Consider the following 24,561-nt stretch of genomic DNA (forward strand, 5'->3'; position numbering starts at 1 on the left):
TTATGTTTGTTCAATAAAAATTTAAAAAGCTCTCCACAATGGTGAGACCTACAGTCTGATAATTGTGTCCGTACATGAAAACAAGCAAACTAATCCATTCCAGCTGGAGTCGTGCAGTTCAAATCACCATTACAGGAGACTTAATAGGGTTGCGTAGACAAACCCTCAGGGTTACAGACTGTGAATTAGCTCAATTCACCAAATGAAGCAGTCCCTATTGTTTGTTATGGGGCACTGTAGCAGCACTGCATACTAAATACTGAGAAAAACTGAAAAACAGGTAACTTGCATCAAATGGTCTAATGGTACTACAGGTGTCGGCATCTGCATAAGGGTATGAACCTCAGTGAGAGTTAAGACACCATATATTGCATATACTTTATATAGTGCCCGAGAATATGACCAACACCGAGAATCAGAGCAGCTTTCGATAAGCAACAACTTAGACTCCAAATTGTGCTGGTGAAAAAGGTTGCCCAAAAATAACGCTGCAATACTTTGTCAGCAGCACCCGGTAAAAAGGTACCAGCAAAGAGTGTTAAACTTGTGCTTTTAATTTCAGTAGCCAGGACTTTCGGGTGCCACATGTGAACAGGGGGCCTCCCAACTGCCAAAATCTTTTTCAATTAGCTAGCAATATATTCTCCAAAAGCAGAGGCACACATGTATGCATGAGGTTCTACTGGTACATTTTCCTTGATCGAGGTGTGCCTACATTTGCATACTTGACACTGTATTCTCCAAAGTAAAATGCACGGATGCTTATGCTTCGAATTCCAGTGCCACATCTTTTCGTTGACCAAAACATGCCTTTACCTACAACTGGCATTTCCCTAATGATTATTTATAACCTACTGGCACATTTACTCGCGTATTCATGCACCACTGTCTTAAGAGTTGTGGTGCACAAACATTCAAAGCTGTGTAAAAAAATGTCATACTATTCAATTCATTTTTCATATAAGTTATAATTGGCAGAGTATCTTTTCCAAATAAAACCTTGTACACTCAAACCTCATTATAACAAACTTGCATCTTACATAAAAATAAGTTCGTTATAGTATAAAAAAATTCACTCTAAAGGTTTATTTTTAACACTATATTTATTGCAACACTATTTTTTATTTATTTCATTACTACAGATATTTGGTTACATCTGGTTACATTAGAACAATGTTTAAGCACGTATTTAAAATGTGAGCTGTCTACAATCAAGCATAATGACTGGAGGAAAAATTAATATCTAGTCTTAGCTGACATATGACGGTATTAACCACAAGAGTGCAGCTTATATACCTCAGAGAAGGAAACATTCACAAAATTTTGTGCACTTTCCACAGAGTCTGACATTCACCGACAAAAAAAGAAAAAGCTTATAGATGCAGTGTGCTACACTTGTGCTTTCAGAAAGAATGCCCGACAATGCGCAATATGCCATACTTCTATTGATAAAAGATGTGGACATTGTTCAGTATCAACTTCGAGAACAATTCTTTGTTACTCTAAAGCTATTTAATATGAATTTCATTCTATGAACTTCAAACAAATGCTTTAAAATTATTAACACTGCCCAAAATCATTAACAACCACCTATTTCTGATCTTTCCGAAAATCCCATGACCTATTAGTGTTTTACAAATATTATTCAGTATTCTCGTACAGATATTAAACAGAAGGGGCACCACAAATCAAGTGTCAAGAGCCACCGAGTTTTTCTCATGAGCAACTTGCACGGAGAAGTTTGCTTTCAAAAGTTGGTGTTCATATATACATGCTCAAGCACTGAATCTCTCGTCTCACTTACGCAACTTGGGGAGTTTGCCATATCAGCAAAAGCACTCTCAAGCTGAGGAGTGGTTGAAGTATTTCCTATATCAACTCTCAGAACTTCAAATCTTGAATAAACTGCTACGAGACGTGCAACCAGCAGCCGTGAAGCTTTCAGCGTAGTCATGGTACTGAAGACTGATGTCTGCCTTTTGCCTATATTGCAAATAATCAAATGAAAAGACTGACCTAATTCTAATTAATAACTGTAAATGGAGATGTCTGCAGCAGAAAAAGTGGATGTGCCCCGAATCAGAACACAAGTAGGATGCAAATTTGAACAGAACATTCAGTCTTAAGGCTACGAGGCCCCAATGAGAGCAGCAAGGAGTGGGAGCTTGGGCTAAGGGAAAGAGCAAATAGACCAGATAGTCCTCATGTGCATGAAAACTGCAGCTATTGTACTAAGTATTTGCATGCAACAGTACAAGCATATGTTGCAATAAAGTGAAATGCCAGTTACCATTTCCGCAAGACTGCCCTTCATTAGCCTTCAAAAACTTCCTCCACATCCCCCCTCCCCCTTAACAAAATTTAAAGTATGATTTTTTCACAATTACCGATAGAGTTCTCTTCCAAACAGTTTTTGGACACAATTTCAGGAGCCCTTCCAAAACTATTTTAGAGTAAGCCCTTTTTAGAATAAGTGATCGGACCTGCCAGTTCCCACAATTCTTTCGGACATTTCATGTAAAGCCTAGTTACACTGGATTTATGCTATAATGTATTTGTCACTGAAATGCATGTTTCAACAATGCTTTACAAAAAAAATCCCCGTATCTCCACAAAGCGAGTCATGACAAGCGGGCATAGCACTTGGGACCGTTCTTACCATAAATCACCGGCGACGTTGCCCACTCGCGCATGTGAATGAGCGACCACGCACTAGCTGTGTCCTCGGGGTCTCCGCTGCTTCTCGAATGCTTTAGAAGATCGCAAGCTAGCGCGTTTCTCGCCAGCGCGCTAGCTTGCGATCTTCGTCAGCGTCGCCTTTCGTGGGCAAAAGCGCGTTCACGATTGTTTTCAACTACGGCAGGAAGAATGGGCGCTCTGGAACGTGCTTGTTCGTCTTGGCATATAGTGGGTACAGACGCACAACAGACAAGCTCATCAGAATCACAGACACCATTAGCAGGTACCTTGCATTGTTATCAGCATCACTCTTCACCACGAGAACGGACAACACACAATGGACAAGCCGGGACCCTATGATGCTTCAACATTGACAGGATTGCAATATCTTGGAGCAGAGCTTGCCCCCATTACCATTCGGACTCCAACACATTAAAAGGGACGTTTTAAAACTATCACTAGTTAGATATGGGACTTCGATATTGAGTAGCTACTTGCATTCGCATGTTGAGATGTGCAACGCTCACTTCAGAGAAGATTTTCTCAAAGCTTAGCTGGACAGCAGCCAGACGTAGCTTTGCGAACACGAATAAGTTGCAGTGCACATGGGGAGCAGCCATGTAAAGGCAACATATCGCCATCTTTATTATGAACACTGAAAACTAGCAACAAATGTAGAGGAGAAAGTCCACCAGGCACTATTTCAAAGCAAGTCAACGTTCATCTATAACATCCATGGCATTGCGGGGAGCCCCTAACGCCAATGTAGAAATTACGTTACTCGCGGCACAGTTGCGTTTCACACACCTCGAGCTAGTTATCTGTAAGGCAAAAAAGGCACATGCTTTACGAGAAGCGCAGAAATGGAGGAGACACAAGATGAGATGAGACTACACGAGCGCAGCAGTTTTCTCTCTTCCGTCTCATCGGTTCTTGTGCTCCAATCTTTTCCGCAACGAACCAGCACGCCCAACAAAGCATTGTATTATTCTTCACGAAGACCGAAAGCATTGTTTACCTTCCACAAGCCTTCGTAAACTGAGCTTTATTCTTGCCTTATTTTTGAGACATAAACATACAAAAAAGTGCTCAAGAAATGTCGAGCAGAAGAAAATCTTACAAAAATCTTTTATTTTGTTCTTGAGCAATAATGACCAAAACCTGCACGCACGTCTGCGGCAAGGCCAGGTCGGGTGAAGCGCAACCATTTTGAACGTATTACTACTTTGCCACGTGCACAGCACCTGGCAAAGGATCGCATGGTGCAAAAAAAAAAAAATAGCTGAGAGACCAGTTTATATCAGTCACCGGCAAGACAGCTTCGTAAGTGACACCGTAGAGAAACCAAGAAGCCAAGATGGCATTTGGCACAGGAAAGCACAAACTTGGCACATTTCTTCTTATATGTGCCCAGAGATCAGACAGCCCCAACCGACCTCACATACGGCACATTTTCGAGCCCGGTGGAGCTCAACACAATGGACTAGTGCTCGCTCTCTTGGAAAAAAAAATCTAAAAACTTTGTACAGAAAGCATGCATGCCCTCATATACAGTCTTCTGTAAATCACGACGAACAAACTAAAGCAAGCATAAAAACAATTGAAAGTAGACTGAAAACAATGTTGAAAAGAAAAAGAAAAAGAAGCCATGACCACGTGCAGTGTTCTTGCTGGAGCTGCAGTACTTTCAAGGAGATGCTGTCTCCACGGGCAGAATCTTCTGTGCTCATCTGAAAGTTTTTTAAAAACTTTCTGTAACACTCGTTCAAACAGCCTTTTTAGTGAACATATAATACACTTGTTTTGACATATGGTTGAATCTTGATATGAATCTCATGGGTCACGAAAAATATTGCTATCAGCCAGAACTGAAAACAAAGCGATCAAGCCAAATTAGTATGTTATTTCTATGCCTCTACGTTGCAAAAGCATATTGCTAAGTTGTTTATTAACGGGGAAGAGGCACTTAGCCATCAGGCATCTTACTATTTAAGCTAGGGTGATGAAAACTTACGAGATGCTGTATTTACATGTGCAGATGTCAAATATGAACTCAGTTTTTATGTACCTCTTACCATTTCGGTTTTAATTAGTCATTATTTGAAAGATCTTTTGATCACCTTTTCAGTTAATTGGCTGGATAGATCTTGATTAATTAAATGTCATTGCATTCTACAATCAGCAAAGAGTGCAAAAAGCAAGTTTCGTGCTCTAGCTTTTCTACAACAAAAGTTTAGAACAAGTTTAGAAAAGTCTACAACAAGGTTTAGAAGTTCATCCTTGCATTATCAAGGAACGATAATTTTTGTATTTCATTTTTTTTTAATTTATGGTGTCCTATAGTTGCATATGGCCCATTCTTGGACTCACTAAGCATGCAGCTTCTCATCAAGACAAAAATTATCAAATTGCAGTGTACCAAAGCTGAGAAGCGCTTGTCAGAAGAATGAAAAGCGGCCAAAAAACAAACTGAGAAAATGGCAAAAAACGAAGCTCTGTATTTTCAATAAATTCTACAGAAACAAAAATGCTTCTCTTTGCATATAAATGCCTCAGAAAGCACCAGGGCAGTAGTCTGTCACACTTTTGTCGTTGCCGCTGCTTTGCTTGTAGCAGGAACCTGGAAGATGCTGAACGGTTTCGCTCGGCACTCATGATCCGACGAGAATCCTTCTCTTCTGCCCGTTGCTCGCTCATGGAGTTTTGCTCTAGCTGAAGTTCTTTGAGGATACGTGTGGAGGCTTCTCTCATTCCTGAATTGAGGTGCATCACGGCCTCAGCAACTGCAGTCTCAACAGCTATGAGTGAAGCATGCTTCTCTCTAAGCATTAGAGACCATATGACAGAATGGAGTGCCTCGTTTGCACTTTGTGTCTTGCCTCTTTGGCAGCGTTTTAGCAGCTCTTTGTCATTACGTCGATCGTAGACTGGAAGTAGTGCATCATGGACATTTTGTGGAAAGTTGTAGGTGTGCCTTGGCAGCGGTTCTCCCCTTGCAGCAGCAGCATTCTGCTTGCACCATGAGTCACTGCCACTTGGGCACAAGGTGTGGTTGGACCTTTCATCAGTCGATGTCACATGATAATATGTGGCCATGGCTGCCCGGTGCATTGCATTTACGTCACCAACATTGTACTTCAGAGCCCAGCCATAGTATCTCGACAATCTCTCTATGACATCATTTGTCAAGTAGCCTCTTCCACTTGGTGTTTCACCAGAACCTTTATGCTTTTGAAAAAGACTACGTAGTGCAGTACCCATTAGTTTTTGGACATGGCTTATACAGTCCTCTTTTTGAACCTGTCATCATCATCATCAACCTGACTACGTCCACTGCAGGACAGGCCTCTCCCATGTTCCGCCAGTTAACCCCGTCCTTTGCTTGCTGCTGCCAATTTATACCCACAAACATCTTAATCTCATCGGCCCACCTAACCTTCTGTCTCCCCCTAACCCGCTTGCCTTCTCTGGGAATCCAGTCAGTTACCCTTAATGACCAGCGGTTATCCTGTCTACGCGCTACATGCCCGGTCCATGTCCATTTCCTCTTCATGATTTCAACTATGATATCCTTAACCCCTGTTTGTTCCTTAATCCACTCTGCTCTCTTCTTGTCTCTTAAGGTTACACCTACCATTTTTCTTTCCATTGCTCACTGCGTCATCCTCAACTTAAGCTGAACCCTCTTTGTAAGTCACCAGGTTTCTCTCCGTAGCTAAGTACCGGCAAGATACAGCTGTTATATACCTTCCTCTTGAGGGATAGTGGCAATCTACCTGTCATAATTTGAGAGTGGTTGCCAAATGTGCTCCACCCCATTGTTATTCTTTTAGTTACTTCAATCTCGTGGTTGGGCTCTGCGGTTATTACCTGCCCTAAGTAGACATAGTCTTTTACAATTTGAAGTGCACTACTACCTATCTCGAAGCGCTGCTCTTTTACGAGGTTATTGTACATTACTTTCGTTTTCTGCAGATTAATTTTAAGACCCACCTTTCTGCTCTCCTTGTCTAACTCCGTAATCATGAGTTGCAATTCGTCCCCTGAGTTACTCAGCAATGCAATGTCATCGGCAAAGCGCAGGTTACTAAGGTACTCTCCATTAACTCTTATCCCTAACTGTTCCCATTCTAGGCTTCTGAAAACCTCCTGTAAGCACGCGGTAAATAGCAAGGGGGAGATCGTGTCCCCCTGCCTTACACCCTTCTTGATTGGTAATCTGTTGCTTTCTTTATGAAGCACTATGGTAGCAGTTGATCCCCTGTAGATATTTTCCAGGATGTTTATATATACTTCATCGACGCCCTGATTCCGCAGTGTCTGCATGACGGCTGAGATTTCTACTGAATCAAACGCCTTCTCGCAATCTATGAAGGCTATGTATAGTGGTTGGCTATATTCTGAGCATTTCTCTATTACATGATTGATAGTATGAATATGGTCGATTGTTGAGTAGCCTGTTCGAAATCCTGCTTGTTCCTTTGGTTGATTGAATTCTAATGTTTTCCATACTCTGTTAGCAATTACCTTTGTAAACAGCTTGTATACTACGGAGAGCAAGCTGATCGGCCTGTAATTCTTTAAGTCCTTGTCGATAGATTTGATTGATTTGTGGGGTTTAACGTCCCAAAACCACCATATGATTACGAGAGACGCTTCATATAAATGCGTTCTTCCAATACTCTGGTACTCTTCCCGTCTAGAGACATCTCGTAAACAGGGTAGCTAGTTTTTCTAACACAATCTGTCCTCCATCTTTCAGCAGATCTGATGTTACCTGACCCTCCCCAGCAGCTTTGCCTCTTTGCATGCTCTCCAAAGCTTATCTGACTTCTTTTATCATTACTGATGGGGTGTCATATGGGTTACTGCTAGTTCTTATAATATTAAAGTCGTGGTTATCCCGGCTACTGTACAGATCTCTGTAAAACTCCTCCGCTATTTCAAATATCCTATCCATATTGGTAGTTATTTTGCCTTCTTTGTTCCTTAGTGCATACATCCGATTTTTGCCTATCCCAAGTTTCCTCTTCACTGCTTTGACGGTTCTTCCGTTTTTCAGAGCGTGTTCAATTCTCTCCTAGTTATACCTTCTCACATCGCATACCTTACACCTATTAATCAACTTTGAAAGCTCTGCCAGTTCTATTTTACCTGCTGTACTTGAGACTTTCATGATTTGATGTTTCTTAATGAGATTCTTCGTTTCCTGGCAAAGCTTGCCAGTGTCTTGTCTAACTACCCTGCCTCCAACTTCCACTGCACCCTCTATAATATATTCATCAGATTATCATTCATTGTATCTACGCTATGGTTGGTTTCCTCACTAAGAGCAAAGTACCCGTTCTGAAGCGAGACTGAATTCCTGTACTTTCCCTCTCAGTGCTAGCTCATTGATTGGCTTCTTGCGTATCAGTTTCTGTTGTTCCTTCTTCAAGCCTAGGCGAATTCGAGACCGTACCATTCTATGGTCACTGCATCGTACCTTGCCAACCACTTCCACATCCTGCACGATGCCTAGGTGTGCACTCATTATAAAGTCTATTTCGTTCTTATTTTCGCCATTAGAGCTCCTCCATGTCCACTTACGGTTTCCTCGTTTTCGGTAGAAGGTATTCAAAATCCGTAAATTATTGCGTTCTGGGAATTCTACTACTAGCTCTTCTCTGGTAGTACCGATGCCATAGTCTCCTACTGCCTGGTCTCCAGCCTGCTTCTTCCCTAACTTTGCATTAAAGTATGGTATACTGTGTTTCATCAGTATGGTATACTGTGTTTTTACCTTACTCATTGCCGATTCCACGTCTTCATAGAAGCTTTCAACTGAAGCGTCATCATGGCTGGATGTAGGTGCGTAAGCCTGTACCACCTTCATCTTGTATCTTTTATTCAGTTTATTTACAATACCTCCCACCCTTTCATTATACCTATAGTATTCCTCTGTGTTGCCAGCTATATTTCAGTGAATTAGGAGCCCCACTCCCAGTTGTCTTCTGTCAGCCAAGCCCCTATAGCAAAGGATGTGCTCATTCTGTAGCACCGTATAAGCCTCATCTGTCCTCCTAACCTCACTGAGCCCCATTATATCCCATTTAACACCCTCTAGCACCTCGAATAGTACAGCTCGAGTTCCCTCACTAGATAAGGTTCTAGCGTTAAACGTTGCCAAGTTCAGGTTCCATTGGCTGCCTGTTTGGATCCAGAGATTCTTAGCACCCTTTGCTGCGTTGCAGATCTGACCGCCGCCGTGGTCAGTTGCTTCGCAGCTGCTGGGGACCGAGGGCCGTGAGTCATTTGACGTATGCATGTGGGAAGTAGTGGCCAGATGCTGCACCAGGGTGGCCAACCCTTCTCTGGTGAGGGAGTGCGTTCCCGGCGGTGGTTACCGGTGAGGCCGCACCCCAGTCTTCTTAATGCAGTTCCATCACCACGCGGATTTTTTTTTTCGGTTGGGAACTGCGCGGCACCGGGATTTGAACCACGGACCTTTTGCATGCGAGGCGGATGCTCTATCCACTACGCCATCGCTGCAACTTTTGAACCTGTATGAAACCATAAACTGTGGAGTCTTCAACAGCATGAAATGATCTACTGTCCCCATCACACGCCATCACTGTGTACCGCAAGCCGTGATGGGAAATTGAGCGCTCAAAAAGAGTGACTGCTGCCTCCACTCCCATGTGGCCCGATCTTCACTGTATTTTTCTGCGCGCTTGCAGCTGGCTCAAAAATTTGACAGGACAACATAGTCTAAAACTTGGCCAGAAAACAGCTCTATAACAACACCCACACCAATGTACGACAGGTGGCCTCTGGTTATCCATGCACCATCATAACAGATTGCCACATTACCTGGGTTGTCAAAGCACAGATCTTAGTATGATTTCACTGACATGGCGCAATCAGAGAGGACCTTGTCTGCAGCTCTTGTTGACACAGGATTCAGTTTATTTTTCGAATGGCTCTGTTAGCTTTTGTGGTGAAGTCCCCTGTGAGAAATTCCAATTACAGAGAAGATGTCGTTTAGGGCTGCCTGGCTATTCCTTGTGCTTTGCACGGCACGAGACGCACGGATACTGACCTCGAATGCAGTGCATTTAGCATGACTGGGTACCCTCCTAGAGCTCCACTCACTGTCAAGTCCACAATTGCGGCACTCTGAAATCAGCTTCATCACAAGTCCATATTCATGCTCACCTTTTTCAATAGAAATGGTCCCACTGCATGTCCAGCATTTAGCCGTTTTTTCAAGAATGTTTATTGCGGATAAATCGACGATCCTGCAGGTAGCCGCAGACGGGTCCGAGTCCTCGCGCTCTGTCGCGAGCGTTCGCTTGCCGAAGTTGCTGATAAGGTGCTCATCTTATCAGCACTCACTTTCTGCTGTTGCCCACGATCGGCCCTCGTCAAAAAGGTTGTGTTTTTCCTTATGCGCTGCCTAGTGCCGACGTCGTCCGAGGCAGCCAGAGAAACAGGCGGAGATGTCGGTGTTTCATCCAACGGATCGTGTTCCGTTGCCGCGCCGTCCTGTACTTGCTGCGCATCAAATATACCCACGCCATCATCTCTTTTTGCCGTAGATTTCTTGCGCTTTTATCCAAACTTGTGAGCGGTGCGAACTTGCGATACGGCTTCGGCATGATGAAAGGTTCAAGCCAGGTTCAAAAGGTGGCCGAGAGCGTAGGCTTGCCTATCGCACTCGCCCGGTGGCTGCGGCGCGCTTCGTCAGGCTGGTTCGGCGGAGTGTCTGAATGTGCAGACTTGAGAAACGCTTGCTCCAATTTCTCGCTAGCTCGCGCGGTTTCAGGAAGCCGACGAGAACAAAGACATGTGAGCGAGATAGACTCGCCGCTTCACGTGCACTCTACTGCCGCACGCAGCAGACAGCTCGGGAAAACGCAGCCGAGAGCATAGGCCTACCGCACTGTCCCGGCGGCTTCGTCAGGCCCGTTCAGCGCCGTACCAGTATACTGTCGAACGTAGAGACTATACAGAGATGCTTGCTCTAATTTCTCGCTAGCTCACGCGAGTTCAGGAAGCCGATGAGTACAAAGTGACATACACTCCCGAGCTGTCTGCTGCGTGCACTCAGCTGCCACACGCAGCAGATAGCTCGGGAGGCCCGGCGATTCGAAAGGCGCGATTTAGTCCTGTGTACTCACCACACCAATAGGCTCACGTTACGGGGCTTTTTTTATATGGATTCATTTTTTTACGCGGATACTGAGTGGACGAAAACAAGCGTGGCGGGATATGAAGGAAAAGGGGCGGCTTTTTCGAATGCGACCAAGACAGCTGCTGTAGCAAGCGTAGAACAGCAACACCAAGGCGCTAAAAAAGCCCGTTTTTTCACGCGTCCATCGCCAAAAATTCAACTCACTAACGTCGCATAAACTACTCTCATGGCTAAATTACCAGTCTAGGACGCGTGAAAATTGGCGAGATTATGCAGCGATAGTGGAAGAATCTAAATATAGCATTTTCAAAAAAATTTACGGTCTCAGAGACCCGCTTCTCCCCTTAATTGCTTCTTAAGTACTTTGCAGTAGTATTTAACGTCTGCCACCACACTGGAACTTTTATATCACACATGCATGCATCTATTAGACAAAATTTACTGTGTCCGGTTCCCCCTTTATGTCCTTTTACCCCTTTACAATGCAAGTATTCTTTCACAAGAAACCAGTGTCCTGTGGTGAAAATGAACGACTTCTAGAAAGGTTCCACATACGCTAGACCATAGTTTGTTACTGGTTCAGGTCCTGTTAGCACCAGCATTTACAGTTGTAAATGCATAAAAACAAAGCTTTAAAGAAAAGTTGCCAGTGAACACACAATTTCTTTCCCCAAAAAGTCCGCGACCCATGTGATTCAAAGAGCAGAGGCAATAAGGATGGCCTCGAGTTTATTTGAGCAGCATCCTGCTTTTTGCCGAGCCTGTGGCATATGCAAGCTGCCTCAGGCTATTAATGTAGCCGATTGGTACAAGCACGCTTGTGGGCACTTGCTCCAAAGTTTCGTCACCATTTCCATCCAATTCCTGCAGATCGCTCTTGCAATGAACTTTATTCCCAATGTTCTCATCCACGCACGGTTCTGCGGTGTCAGCATCATCGGCCATAATAAAATTGTCGAACAGATGTCCCGCCCGCTCTCCCACGTAAGAGTCGACAATGCGCCGCCACAAATCGCCGCCGGAATGGTCCTATTTGGAAGCTTCGGGCTGGCTTCGGGCCTGACGTTGACAAAGTCAGCACCGCGAAAACAGTTTCGCACACATGCAGCCACCATTGACGCTCCCCAAGCTTTAACCATCTTCACGGCTGAATACCAGCATGCCCGAAACGGCAAGTTGGCTGCCAGATGATTAACAGCTATGAGCAAGCACTTCACAACGCGGTACCTAACACGCGCATTACGCCCAAGCCAAGCGGTCAAACTTTCGACGTTTTGTTGAGCAGTATGAAACAGCGCGGAAGGCCTCCCATCCGCCATCCTGACCACACACGCACACCAAACGCGAGTAGGACACTCACACGCAACACACAAGCGAGAATGCGTGGAACTGCTCTAGTCAAAAAACGAAACTTCTGAATTCGAGCCAGCGCGGTTGACATCACGGAGCAGTGGAGACGGGTGAAGTAGTTGCGATAAGCAGAGAGAAGCAGACCTGAGAGAAAAGGTCGAGGAGTTGCGACAGGGTGGAGAAAGGGGAGAATACGGCGGGAAGGCGACCTTGAAAACCAAAACACGCAGGAAAAAGGCAGGTTGCGTAGCTGCCTCGAAAGGTAGGCGAAATGTCCAACTCACGTGTAGAAAAATTTGGGAGAAGTTAAAGAATCTTTTGGTGGTGCCGACAGGCTTGCGCGGCCTTACCGACGCGATTCGTATTTTGTAAAAGCCATTTTTACACTTCCACACGCGCGCAAAGGGCTTGCTGAGCAGAATGCGAAGTGAGCGAGAACAAGGCCTAAACATGGAATGATCCGAGAGTTATCAGAGTAGATGGGGTAGCGTACGCGCTTGCACTGGAAAAATACGAAGCCAATCCAGACAAGACGCAGACGATCGGGTGCAGTCAGTGGCCGACGATGTTGGCAAATGGCCTGGTCACTCCAGGCTAACGACGCCAACGCAAAAACCAGTGATCGAAAACTGAGGGGAGAATAGTTGGCCAACCGGTCTTCGAAAGATTGATAGCAACGTGAAAACACGAACCTCATCTGGCGATGTGGGGTGCTCATAGCAGCGGGGCATCTAAGGACTGAGGGGTTCCTAACAAAACAAAAAAAAAAACGTTCGTGGAGAGAAACAACAGAAGAGGTGCGGAGGCAGGGTCGGCGTTCAACAATAAGAATCTATGGGCACCTCGCCGATGCCTTATCGATGGTCCAAAGTAGTTTTTAGGGAAGTCGCCAGAGTGCAGACTCCGTTCGCTGTAACCCATCGGGGACGCTCAGAGACGTTCGTTTGTTTTGGGAGTTTCTTTGAGCCAATGTAGTCTAAGTACAATAAAACTTGGAAATGTGTGACATCGTGCGCAAAATTTGAAAGCGAGATTCAGACCTAGATTTTCACTTGCATTGACCAAGCTAGGATGGCAAAATAACTACATTAGAGTGGTAAATGGTACTCTGAGAACGCTCAACAGATTCCCTATTTCACTTATGTCCCCTAAAGGAACACTGAAATAATGTTCACTTCGGAGTGAAAGATCAGCGTTGGACCACTAAAATGTTATTATTGTCAACAACAGTGCTCTGCGTATCGAAAAACTAAGGTAAATGCACAACACTATCCACGCCACGAATGGGACATTTTGAAATTATCTCAATGACATCAAAGCGTCCGACTACAATTAACTACTAGTAATCAAAATGGTCACATTAAAAAAAAGGAACCTACATTATAACACGTCTGCTTCTCTATTAGAACTGCTTGCGGTTACGGCGGGGGAACGTGGAAGAGCTGTTCCTGCTTACATATGGGCGTGCAGCATTTGCACTACTTCCATCTCCTCAGCTGTGAACTTCCAGTTGTACTACATGCATCCTGCCGGCACCCTCGCTACACAACACCTTGTGATGAAACGAGGGATTGTGCACCATCAAGCCCCCCCTGGCAATACCAAGCATGCTGCAATTCTTTATTGTCAGTACTTACTGCGCGTTGTTTTGCATGTGGCCGAGCACAAGTGCCACGATGTGGTTGAAGGTCATTCGCGAGAATCCGCCTTGGGACTGGCGCACGCAGTCCACGTGCCTGCGTAGCTCTTGCCTGCACCCACAGGTCAGAATTAGTCTCGGTACCCTTATTTCACCGACTAGGCGTGCACAGACAACTCTCGACAAACTAAACAGGACACCTCCCACCAAGCTCTCAAAAAACATGGGACGTTTCAGTCTCCGATCCATGCCACTTCCACAGAGTAGACATAGCATGAAGCCACATAGGGCTGACTAATTTTAAGGGAAACCGATTTTTCGAAGCAGAGCTATACCCAGACATGAAGCATTAGCTTTGGATTCAGATCCGAGTAAGTGTTTAGTAAAAACCAACTGATACAACAGCGGAGTTGGTATTTCCTCTTCAGGGCTAGGAATGTACTTTGCTTGGAAACTTGGAGTAATTTTTATCTATACTTACACACAGCTGATCCTGATCGTAAGGAAGTCACCTAGCCCTAATAGCTTCGTTCTTGGAAAAAGGATGCCACAACCACAGAATCGCTATGTGACCGGTGGTCCTATGGAGGACTCTAGATTTGGAGCAATTTCTGTAGCAGCAAAATTTTTCTTCAGGAGAACTTTGAAGCAGCCAAAAGTTCCATCTTGAAGTTCTTCGAAGCAGGTAATTTCACATCCTGTAGAACATTGGAGAAGCAAGTTCATTTGCATTCACGCATTAAAACGATTATAGGGCTCTTACGAAAAATTAAAAGCCAGTCAGATTCGGTCACGCGCTGTCTAGTCGGAATCACTGATCGAGAGGTCCGATTGAGAATCATCGTCGCAGCCGCTGTCACTGCCATCCCAAAGCGCGTTGGCCTCCGTTTCGGCCAGCGTGTTCGAATTTCCCATTTTATGGAAGCTTTTTCTCGACAAAGCTGGGAGAAACTAGGTCCCACGACACGGCGATACCCATGAACCAGAGCGTTCGCGCATAATTGAGAAGGCCTTCTTCAGCACCAGGAAACCTGCATTAGCAAGTGCGCACTCTTTCGCTTTCTCCCATACCGATCGCGCCGGTCGACACACGTCGAAGAACTTCATGCTGGAGTGCTTGGCGATGTCACGATTGCAGTTTTCTTCGGCCAACTTCACAACAGCGAACTTGAATTTTGCTGTATACATTATTACTGTAGCCCATCACAAGAGAACAGTAAAAATGCGAAGGATGGATGGCGAAACCTAAACTTCCAAAATCAACCAAGCACGCGTTGCAGAGCGGACACAGAGAGCCAGGGGAACAGTTGGCACAGCAGGCCGAACTGGCGCTCGCACGCCTTCGGTACCATAGTTGCCCTTGTCGTGATGCAAGCGTGCATTATCACGGTGGTAGAGATGGAGAGAAAGGGGGCAAACGCTCAAGCAGTTCTGGCTACCCGTCAACAGGTTGGAGAATTCGTGCACGGTATTCTAGGAACCCTAGTTCGGGGGAACGCCTCAGAACGAGGGACTTCGCACTCGCAGCCCATTTGGCTGCGCTCGCCTCAACGGCTTTCCTACCTAAAGAATCCAAAGATCCAAGGCCCCTTCGTGCACGTGCCGGCGAGCTGACTTGGGCGGGTTGGGGAGCGCAAAATGTGCGAGTAAATATTTTTTTCCCCCGTAAACATGACAAAATATTAGGGGTGCACAAATCATGCGAGTAAATACAGTACATCTGCATAGTTATCAGCAGAAGTGGTAGACAAATGTCGGGACACACAACAGTGTCAACGATACAGATTTACACTGTCGCTGATGCACCCCCCCCCCCAAGAGTACACAAAAGTGAAAGCCAAGTAGTTTTTCTCCTCTATTAATTGTGTTGCTGAGAACTTCACGACATAACTTAGCGGGGCTTAGACAGCCAACTTTTTCCGACACTCCTTTCTCTCTCACCGAGTACTCTTTGTACTGTAGACAGCACACTTTTGCCAACACTTCTTTCTCTCTCACCGAGTACTCTTTGTACTGTAGCAAGAGCGTTTTCGCAGCACTTCCACAGTATCACTGGAGCATCCACTAGGCTGACTTGAAGGTCGAGATCTGCTTTCAACCCAGCATCAGCAATGTGTCCAAAAATGCTTTCAACGTGAAGTCTACATATTATAACAAACTTGGTTTTCCTTTTACAATGAAGTTGTATACTACTATTACACGGTTTCTGAAAGCGGTTTCCTAGGGGTTTAACAAGTCCCTCTTCTGAGTTCTGCTAGCCACTGATAAATTCCCTGGTTACGTGGTCATCAAGTAACTTGGATGGCGAACCGAGGTGTGATAGATGATCTAAAAAACTGCTATTACTCACACTCACATGTGAATGAGCACGTCTCGAAGTACAAAATGAACAAGCGAGCTATGCAATAATGCTCACTAGCAGCTTGTAGTGAGCCAGACTCCGAAAACGAGCCAAGTGGTCAAGTTATTGCACAAGAATATCCGAGGTTTTGTATATACCCAATGCGCACTTCTCCTGTTTGAAGATGGGTGCCAAAGATAAGGCAGTAGACATGCAGCAGTCATTTGCAACAACATACGCTCGTCATACTAGAACATTATGAATTCAGCAGGGATCCACCCAGTTTATAATTTCGAGCAATTTTTGGAGCAAAAAAAAGTGTTTTGGAGCAGATTTGGAGCAGGAGGAACTGTGTCTTGGAGCAAATCTGGAGCAGACAAAACAAAATTTAGGATCATTTGATGCAAAACATTCATATATATTCGGAGAATGTTCTTATTAGTGCGCTGCAATTTAGACAAGGCCGACAAATGCTGCTGTTATTTGGACAGGGCCAACAAATGATGCTGAAGTTTAGACAGGGCCGACATCCAGAGAGCAGCCATTAATTAGGTTTTTAGTACCCAAGTCAAAGAATGAAGGAAAGAAAACTATCATTGCAAGTGAGAACATACTCTGACCATCTCTGCAGCCGCCAACGCGAAAATAATGTCAAAGAGTGTTCCTGGAGCGGCCATACTCATAAACCAGAGTTTTGCAAGTACAGTTGCGTAATATCGGTTCCCAAAGAGTGAGCTGCCAACCTCATTTCTATAACATTGCTATTTGTTGCTATCACATTCACTGCTTCACACTTGTGGTGAATAGACTTTTTTTTTGTCATATGGCGACAACACGGATTGTTCTAACGTCGTTGCAGATGTGTCAAAGCACTTCTTTATTAGTGACTGATCTCACCACTCAATTTATATTTGCACTGGCTAGGCATCCTGTTCAGTTGATTTCTTTATAGAGACGTGCGACGAGCGCTCGCATATGTGCGATAAACATGTAGTAGCACCACATTGCGCTAGATGCGTTCTACGTAGATATTAAGGCTTAACTTTACGATAGGCATACCGAAGAACGTTGACTAGCGCAATTAAGAGGCATCAACTTCTTCGCGAAATATCGAACAAAATGTTTTACGGCCAATTCGCTTGAATAGGCCGTTCATAGCAAGCAGTGCCGATACCTGCAGCCAATTGGCCACAGTAGCTAAGTTAAGGTATGCGAAGTTAACTCGTGAACGAGGAGGAGAAATAATAAAAAGACGTTACGCAATATCGCGGGTTCCGTAACAAACAAGATAGGCTACCAATGGCACGATAAACTTTCACTAACAGAAAGACACGGCGGCACCAATACTTCAGTTACGCTGAATATGACAAAAAGTACATTGCTGGAATGGAGCAAGTAGAGGACATCGGCGGCATTATGGAAAGGCACTAGTTGCGTTTGTTACGACCAATATTTTTAGGCCAGAAACGGTCCAATCTAAACAGGTAAACCAGTAAACTCAGGCGCAGTAGGCGCAAGCTGTACTTGAATGTGCGCAGCAAGGTGCAGGGATAGGGAATTGTAGCAAAATGGCACAATCGAAACTGTTGGATCACCCCTGTGAATTGTGCACATTGCAATAGGGTCTTTGAAAAAATATATTAAACATTCCCTTTATTTTGCCTATCTCGTTCACCTATGAATTTAAATTGTTCATTAGTGCCTCTGAAAGCTATGCAGTTTTCATGCATTTTCCAAATGGGAGCACACTGACAGGCATTCTCGACATTGGCCTACATGACAAATGAGCACAGGAATCTGCTGAATCTGGCAGTTGACATGTGACTGGGCCTGACCGTTATTGAGCCTCACATTGATTTGTTGGTTCAAGGCAAGAGACTTCAATTGCAAGTCGGAACAAATTTTTTATATACCATTGATTTTGAATTTTTTGCATGTGAAGGTAGCGTTAGCCAAATGAAAAATGCATGAAAGCTGTGGGGGCGAGAGGGGGGATCCCTGGGATTAACATGCTCGAGAGCCCCTTGGCTAGAAGAAAGAGCCCCTGAATGCACAAAATCTATTGTAAATTGCTCCTATCCTCTCCTGCGCTTCCCTTTGACACCCGGTGCTGCGATTGGCCAAATGCCATCACATACCCATTGCATGCGTTTTCTTTGTCTTTCTTCTCCTAGGGCTCGACCTCCAAAGTGGTGCCCAACATTATGAGCAATACGATTAGCATAGAAAAATAGCACAATGAAAATAAAACTCACTCTGAATAGTCCGGCTTCTTCTTCTTTAACATCAGTATTATTTTCGCAATCTGCAGTTCCGTCTGAAGCAAAAAAAAACACATTGCATTAATGGCATTCTTGAATTCCATACACGACACACAAGAAGAGAACAGCTTCAGTTTTGTACGCATTAAAATTTAGAGGAAAAAAAACTTGAACGAATATAGTGGGCAACTGCAGTGTTACTCTCAGTAAAACTTTTAAGATTGAAAGAGCACTGAAAGCCTGAACAGAAAAAGAGAACAGTCCCTACAGAAAAATATTCTGCAAGTGCCAAACTTTGTGCTGAATCTACCATGCGTAATACACAGAACATGTCACAGGCATTTTGGTGATGATGCTGCTATAAGCAAAAAGGATGAGACTCTCCCGGCTTCTTTCCAACAAGACAAACAATTGTGGTGAATGACACTTCCCTCAAAACACTAGTGTCTAAACATGCAGGGCCACCATGCTTTGCCCTTCGGTGAGATTTGGGAAGCCAGCAGAAACCTAGACAGCAAATTTTCACACGAATGTGAAGGCATGCAGATTTTTCGATTTCACAAAACTTTTTGCTTTATCTTTTGTGATGGTCATTAGAGGCATTAGTGCATCTGCCTTCTGCACTTCTTGAACCATTCTACATAAACAGACGACGACCGTTCGTGGGACCCCTCAGAAAAGTCAACTTCATGATTCTGCATTTAGGTCACCTCCGATTATAGGTCCACTCCCGAACTTTGGAAGGCCATTTCATGAGAAAAAACAACTTATAATCTTCAACATATGGTTGTAGTTGCTAATAATGTAGATAGCATAAATTACTACATTTCTTGTCTTATTAGTAACGTAGCATATGTTTAACCCAAAGTAGTGGTGCCATAGTGGATCAATTTCAGACAACGACTTTGTGAGGGCCAAGTAAGTAGATATGTCACAAGAAGTTTCCATGCCTTGTTTAGGGGAGTTGTAGACAGTTTACAAGTGCAGAGTTGCAATGATAACTCCGCACAGCTCAAAGTAAGCTCGTCGAGAGAAAAAAAGTGCCTATAGCTTGGCATGAGCCAAAGTGAAAATGAACAAGTTTTCAGATTTCCCTCAGATTTGAAACAGCACGAAGGTAGGCCCGCCCTCTCGCTAGCCCATCAAAAGCATGGCAGATGACCTTGCTCTTGGTCGGGGATCCTCCACAGCTGGACCACATGGACTCGACGTCCGAGGAAGCGGCAGCCTGCTCCATGCGCCAGTAGAGGTCGTAGAACTCCGGCACCTGAGGCCGCTCTGCTGAAAGAAATTTTAGACAATGGCTACAACATCAAATTTTCCAGCGTTCATTCTGCCTTGTATGTCAAGGTGTACATGTTTGACAGCAACTATTCAGGCACATTTGGAGAGTTTGTCATTAGTCATCACAACCACATTAGTGCAGTCTACTAAACTAGATGCACGTGAACATGTATGTATGGAGCGTTTTGCAAAGCAAATATTAATCCCTGGTTCGTGCCACTTTTGTCGCGCAAATGAGTGGAATTCTCGGCACAAATTGAACGCCATTCTTGTTATGCCTACAGATCTTTTCACAGGGGACGAAAAAAAAATACCGCTATGTTGGGCAAAGCCAGACAACGCTGCCTCGGCAGTGTGAGTTTTGTGGAGTTGCGCCTACTAAGCGCAGCCTAGAGAGGACCATGGTGGCGCCCCAGGGGCAGCTTGTGAAAAAGGTTTATACAAAAGCAAAATCCGACAGAAGCAACGCTCAATGAAGAAGTCCAGCTCATATTTCTATACGTGCAACAGGAAGCTTTAAAGAGCATTAGGCCTAACGAGTTACTACAACTGTATACCAAAGTATGCCCGAAAAGCAGCCACGAGGACACAGTTCTTTGAAGTGGCCCCCTACCCCGCTCACTGCACGAAGCAGCTCAGCGCAAAGTCCCATCCGTATGTTGAGCCACAACACGAGAAAGCCTGGAACCCCCTCTTGTAGAGCTAAGGGACAGACCCTATTTACAGCAGTGGAGCGAATAGCAAAAATTTTGGCGCAAGGCGAAATAAAATATTAAATTCGAGTGCTAATCAAAATATTTTATGAATAGCTGTCCAATATTTTTCAAATGCTTCTAGGTTAACAAAGCGCTGGCGGGGTGGTGTTTCATAGTTGTGTTATCAAGAATAAGGCAATGCAGAGGCCGAATTGTACTTCTGTACCCAATTTTGTGCAACCAAAGTGTTTCCAACAACATTTTACAAGTGAAAGGCAACGATGTTATTTTCTCAGCCTATCCTCCTCTTAGAACTTTCGTGGAAGCCCAAATTATTTGGCGAACAAGGACATGCTCCCTTCAAGATCAGACTTTCTTATGCCTTATAGACGTTAATGTATAAAAACATAAGAAGTTTGGATCCGGAAAGTCCCCGCCTGACTTTTTTCAGATTTTCCACACAAGAACCTTCCGGCCAGGGATTCTGCGACGTTACACCAACAACATCCACAGATTGCATGCATACCACCCCACAGCATACAGAGACATATGCCCGTGGTATGGAAGCACACCGGTGCTCTACCGCATCACATGGCAATGTACGGCACACACCGAAGAACAGGAAGGGGACAACAGCAGAGGGATGTGGGAGACAATGCTGTCCAGCCCGGCCCTTGAGAACCAGCGGAGGCTGGTCAGGAGGGCTGAAAGGATGGCGAGAGCCAGCGGTGCTTTGGAATAGAGGCCCGACCACGCAACGTTGCCCCGTTTTAGTGGCAACGAAGTCTTTTTCTCCAATAAAGTTTTGTTATTCTGGCCCAAAACTACATTAATCAAAGCCCACACTTCAAACACACAGATTTAATCCAGCGCTTTTGTGAAATGATCCGCTTACAGTCATATTTGAGCCCTGAAAATTGCTTTGCCACAATATAAGTGTAATGCGGTGAAATATATAAAAATATTAAGAGGCCATTGTAATGGCACAGCGCATCTCAAATGTCGGAACCAGCATTTTTTTCAAGTTAATACATTTGCAATTAAAGCAGAATCTAAAAGGCAGCTTTGCCACCGTGCGAAAGTGCGATGGGCTTAAGCATATAAATTAATCTGAAAGGGCCACAGCCAATCTGACACTGATTGTCTTTGTCTGAGAAGTTCGAGTAATTACAGTGCAAATTGAATCAAATACCAAACACTATTAGAAAAATATTCGAAAGTTTGCATATTCGCGCACCCCTACTATCTACATAAAAACTGGCCACCCACAAAGATATCCGACACCCTCAATTCAAGCTTGCCTATGCACTATGGGCTATGTACCTTGATCTCTAAGACTACAATTATGCAACTCGCCATAGAGATGTGCAACTCAAAAACAAAGGGCTCAACCTGCTAACAAGTATAGAAACCATTGCCTAGCTGTAGTGGTGTAGCCATTACTTTTCCCTTTTTTTGTGGTGTGTGTGTGTGCACGTGTACATTTGCATATGTTGTCAGGAGGACTTTTGGCCCCTGAAATGAGACGCACCTGGCCTCTTGATCTTGTGGTCAACTGAGGGTGCCTCCTTGGTCCTCGGCTCAATGGAAAGTGCGTGTAGCTCCTCTTCGAGCTCAATGCAAGCGGGTGGAGATCTCCGAGGAAGCATAGGGGCTCGCTGTTGCTGTGGCCGGTCTTGCTCTCTTTCGTCTTCGGCCTGGCCGATCTCGGGGGCTGCATCCTGGGGCTCCTCATTTTCCTTTTCCTCTTCCTCCTCTTCGCCCACCTGCACCTTTTCCTCAGAGCTGCTGCTGCTCCTTGACTTCTGGTTCACCTGCACAAGAGCACAACTCATCATTCACTAATATGCTGCATTTGACGACGTGGTAGGAAAGACAACATATCAAAACACTCGAGAGGTTCCAAATGCGACAACGAAAGACTAGGTACAATGAGGCTATAGCGAGCAGGCAGTAAGAAAAATGCAAGCACAGCACCGACAACTTGAACAATCTTAACCTTAAGGGGACCTGCAACAGTTTTTCAAGTAGCCATGGAATGGATTCCCTAGAGGAGCTTATAGCCTCACAAATTCACCGCCACAAATATTTTAGGATCTGTCCAGTATAAGCGGAGTTACAAGGATTTGTCGCACCCTGCAAATTAATTCTCTCTTCTGTCGTCTCGACGAAAGTGTAGAAAGCTAAGCAGGGAGGGATGGCACGGAGGAAGAAATTACTTCAAGCGTGCCTCGTGACCTTGAGCACCTTATTGTTCCTCAAATGCACGACCTTCCATTGTGATCGTACACACACAGGTAAACAAGTCGCAGCCTCCTGTAGCTGTCCCAGTAACAACCAAGCATGCCATGCTCAAGTTAGCCAATGTCAGACAATTGACCTGCGAATGATTTTTGAGCCTGTAGCATCATCTGTCGAGAGAAAAAGCGATTTCTCGCTGACTGAGAACAAATGGTCAGTTCCAGGCCACGTGCTGCACTATAGTATTTGGCTCGTGTGTTCTTGGGAGTCGTGATTGGCCATCGGCAGCCTTTATTGCAAAAAAAGGATAAATGTACAATTTTGCTATTTCAACAACAATCCATGAGATGTTTTTAGTTAACTCTATTTCAGCAAAAACATCTGATCCTGAAATGAGCAAACACCTCATAATTCAAACGTAGCTAGCCATCTAACACGCATTTAAAACCAATGGTGACAGCAACCCGCCGCTAAAAAAGCTGCAGCGTTGTGTCTATGGGGTGCTTAACACTGGATGTATTGGAAGAACCATTGTAGTCAGTCCTATCAGACTCAGACACACGTTGGAATAATTTGGGAAAGGCTAATTTCAGGATTGAAATAAAAGTTTTGTCGCCTTTTTCCTAACAAGGTCAAACTAACCTGGGGTGCTATCGCAGAGTATTGCCTTCGATGCCTTTTATGCTTTTCGCTCCTGATCAATGGCCCCATTGATAAGCAGATGGTTGGTGAGCAAGAGTGAAAAGCATAACACAAGAGGCGCTGTTGCTCCATGATTAAAAGTACATTTACTTTAATTAAAATAAATTGCTAATGCTTCATCACAAAAGCATCATTTCACCAAGCTCCGCACTCTTCAAATTTCTTAACAGTTTCCCTTGACATCTCACACTGTTAAGAAGATTCATTCATGCACACGCAAGGATGAAGAAACAGCCACTAACCTCATGCTGCATTGTTGGCCCAAGTGACTCGGTGTGCAGCGTCTCATATCTGAGATGAAGCTTTTGCATCTTACGGCTGCAACAAAGAGTTCCAAAACACATCAACACACACTTCTAGGAATTCACAATCTGCTAACGCTAACAAAAAAATGTCATGAAATAGAATCACACATTCCCTTTCTTCCGGCAGCATCGAGCGAACTAAATATTTTTGTTTTCGCAAGTGCATGCTCAGGTGGCATCCAGCCTGCCTAATATAAAAACACCAGGCCTGTGTGGAAGGTGCAGCAGTTACAGCCAAAGCTAGAAGAGCAGCCTTTCAGAGTGCCTTCTAAACACTCATTGGGTAACTGCTGCAAGCACACAAGCTTGATACCCACTACAGCATTAATAATAAAAATTTTAGGTTGGTAGGCCGGCATTCCCTATGCTATTTTTCATCATTCTCAGAAGCGTGGTATCCGCAAAACACTTGCCAGGAATTTTGTGCCGATTGTTCATGCAGCAGCTGACGACGATGAGGAATTATGCCTGAAGTGGGTGCGTGCCACAGTTAATAGTAGAAAGAGAACAAGCTTTTGTAATGGGTTGGAGCGTTGGACGGCCCACTCGTTACGCTACTCGCGTTGTGCAACGGTTGGTATTTCTTTCCCTGTTTTAAAACGCTTTTTAAGTCGTATTACCGCGTTACTTTGCCGACATCAAGCCTGCCTAAGGCAAGTTTACCAACAAGTCACTAACACCGGCGTAGCTCAGTGGTAGACTACTGGGCTGGCACCCAGCAGACCTGGGTTCGAGTCCCACTGTGTCATTGGTACTAGGGTTTTCTTATTTCCTGCGACAAAGGTTATGGACACCGGCGGAGGCGGCGCTGCGAGAGACCCGAGTTGTGATCTAACAGCTTTCGCTGTAATACGCTGTTGCAAGACAATGTTATGCAATAAACAACAT

The 24,561-nt window shown here is 44.6% G+C and overlaps 1 protein-coding gene and 1 long non-coding RNA gene across 2 annotated transcripts; both read right to left on the reverse strand.

Annotated features, from left to right (window-relative positions):
- Window positions 1-3,790: 3,790 nt before the first annotated feature.
- On the reverse strand, window positions 3,791-18,554 carry LOC142814239 (uncharacterized). Its single transcript, XR_012894876.1, has 3 exons — window positions 18,441-18,554; window positions 13,843-13,956; window positions 3,791-4,409 (listed from the first exon to the last, which is right to left on the reverse strand). It is a non-coding gene; the product is annotated as an uncharacterized LOC142814239 (long non-coding RNA).
- Window positions 18,555-19,530: 976 nt separating this feature from the next.
- Window positions 19,531-23,806, reverse strand: LOC142814344 (uncharacterized). The gene is made up of 3 exons (XM_075893029.1): window positions 23,611-23,806; window positions 21,957-22,239; window positions 19,531-19,727 (listed from the first exon to the last, which is right to left on the reverse strand). The coding sequence occupies exons 1-3, from the start codon at window positions 23,710-23,712 to the stop codon at window positions 19,531-19,533; spliced, it is 582 nt and encodes a 193-aa protein (XP_075749144.1). The 5' UTR covers window positions 23,713-23,806.
- Between the last annotated feature and the right edge of the window lie 755 nt (window positions 23,807-24,561).

The sequence above is a fragment of the Rhipicephalus microplus genome, chromosome 4 (genome assembly GCF_043290135.1).
Source record: "Rhipicephalus microplus isolate Deutch F79 chromosome 4, USDA_Rmic, whole genome shotgun sequence".
Taxonomy (NCBI): Eukaryota; Metazoa; Arthropoda; class Arachnida; order Ixodida; family Ixodidae; genus Rhipicephalus; species Rhipicephalus microplus.

What these genes read in the sequence shown, in the direction of transcription:
- LOC142814344 (XM_075893029.1), bottom strand. Translation starts at nt 23,712, where the DNA reads ATGTGTTTTGGAACTCTTTGTTGCAGCCGTAAGATGCAAAAGCTTCAT. An exon ending in GGCCAACAATGCAGCATGAG is followed by an intron (nt 22,240 to 23,610) that starts GTTAGTGGCTGT and finishes GCTCTTGTGCAG; the next exon opens with GTGAACCAGAAGTCAAGGAG. An exon ending in CCACAAGATCAAGAGGCCAG is followed by an intron (nt 19,728 to 21,956) that starts GTGCGTCTCATT and finishes AATTTCTTTCAG; the next exon opens with CAGAGCGGCCTCAGGTGCCG.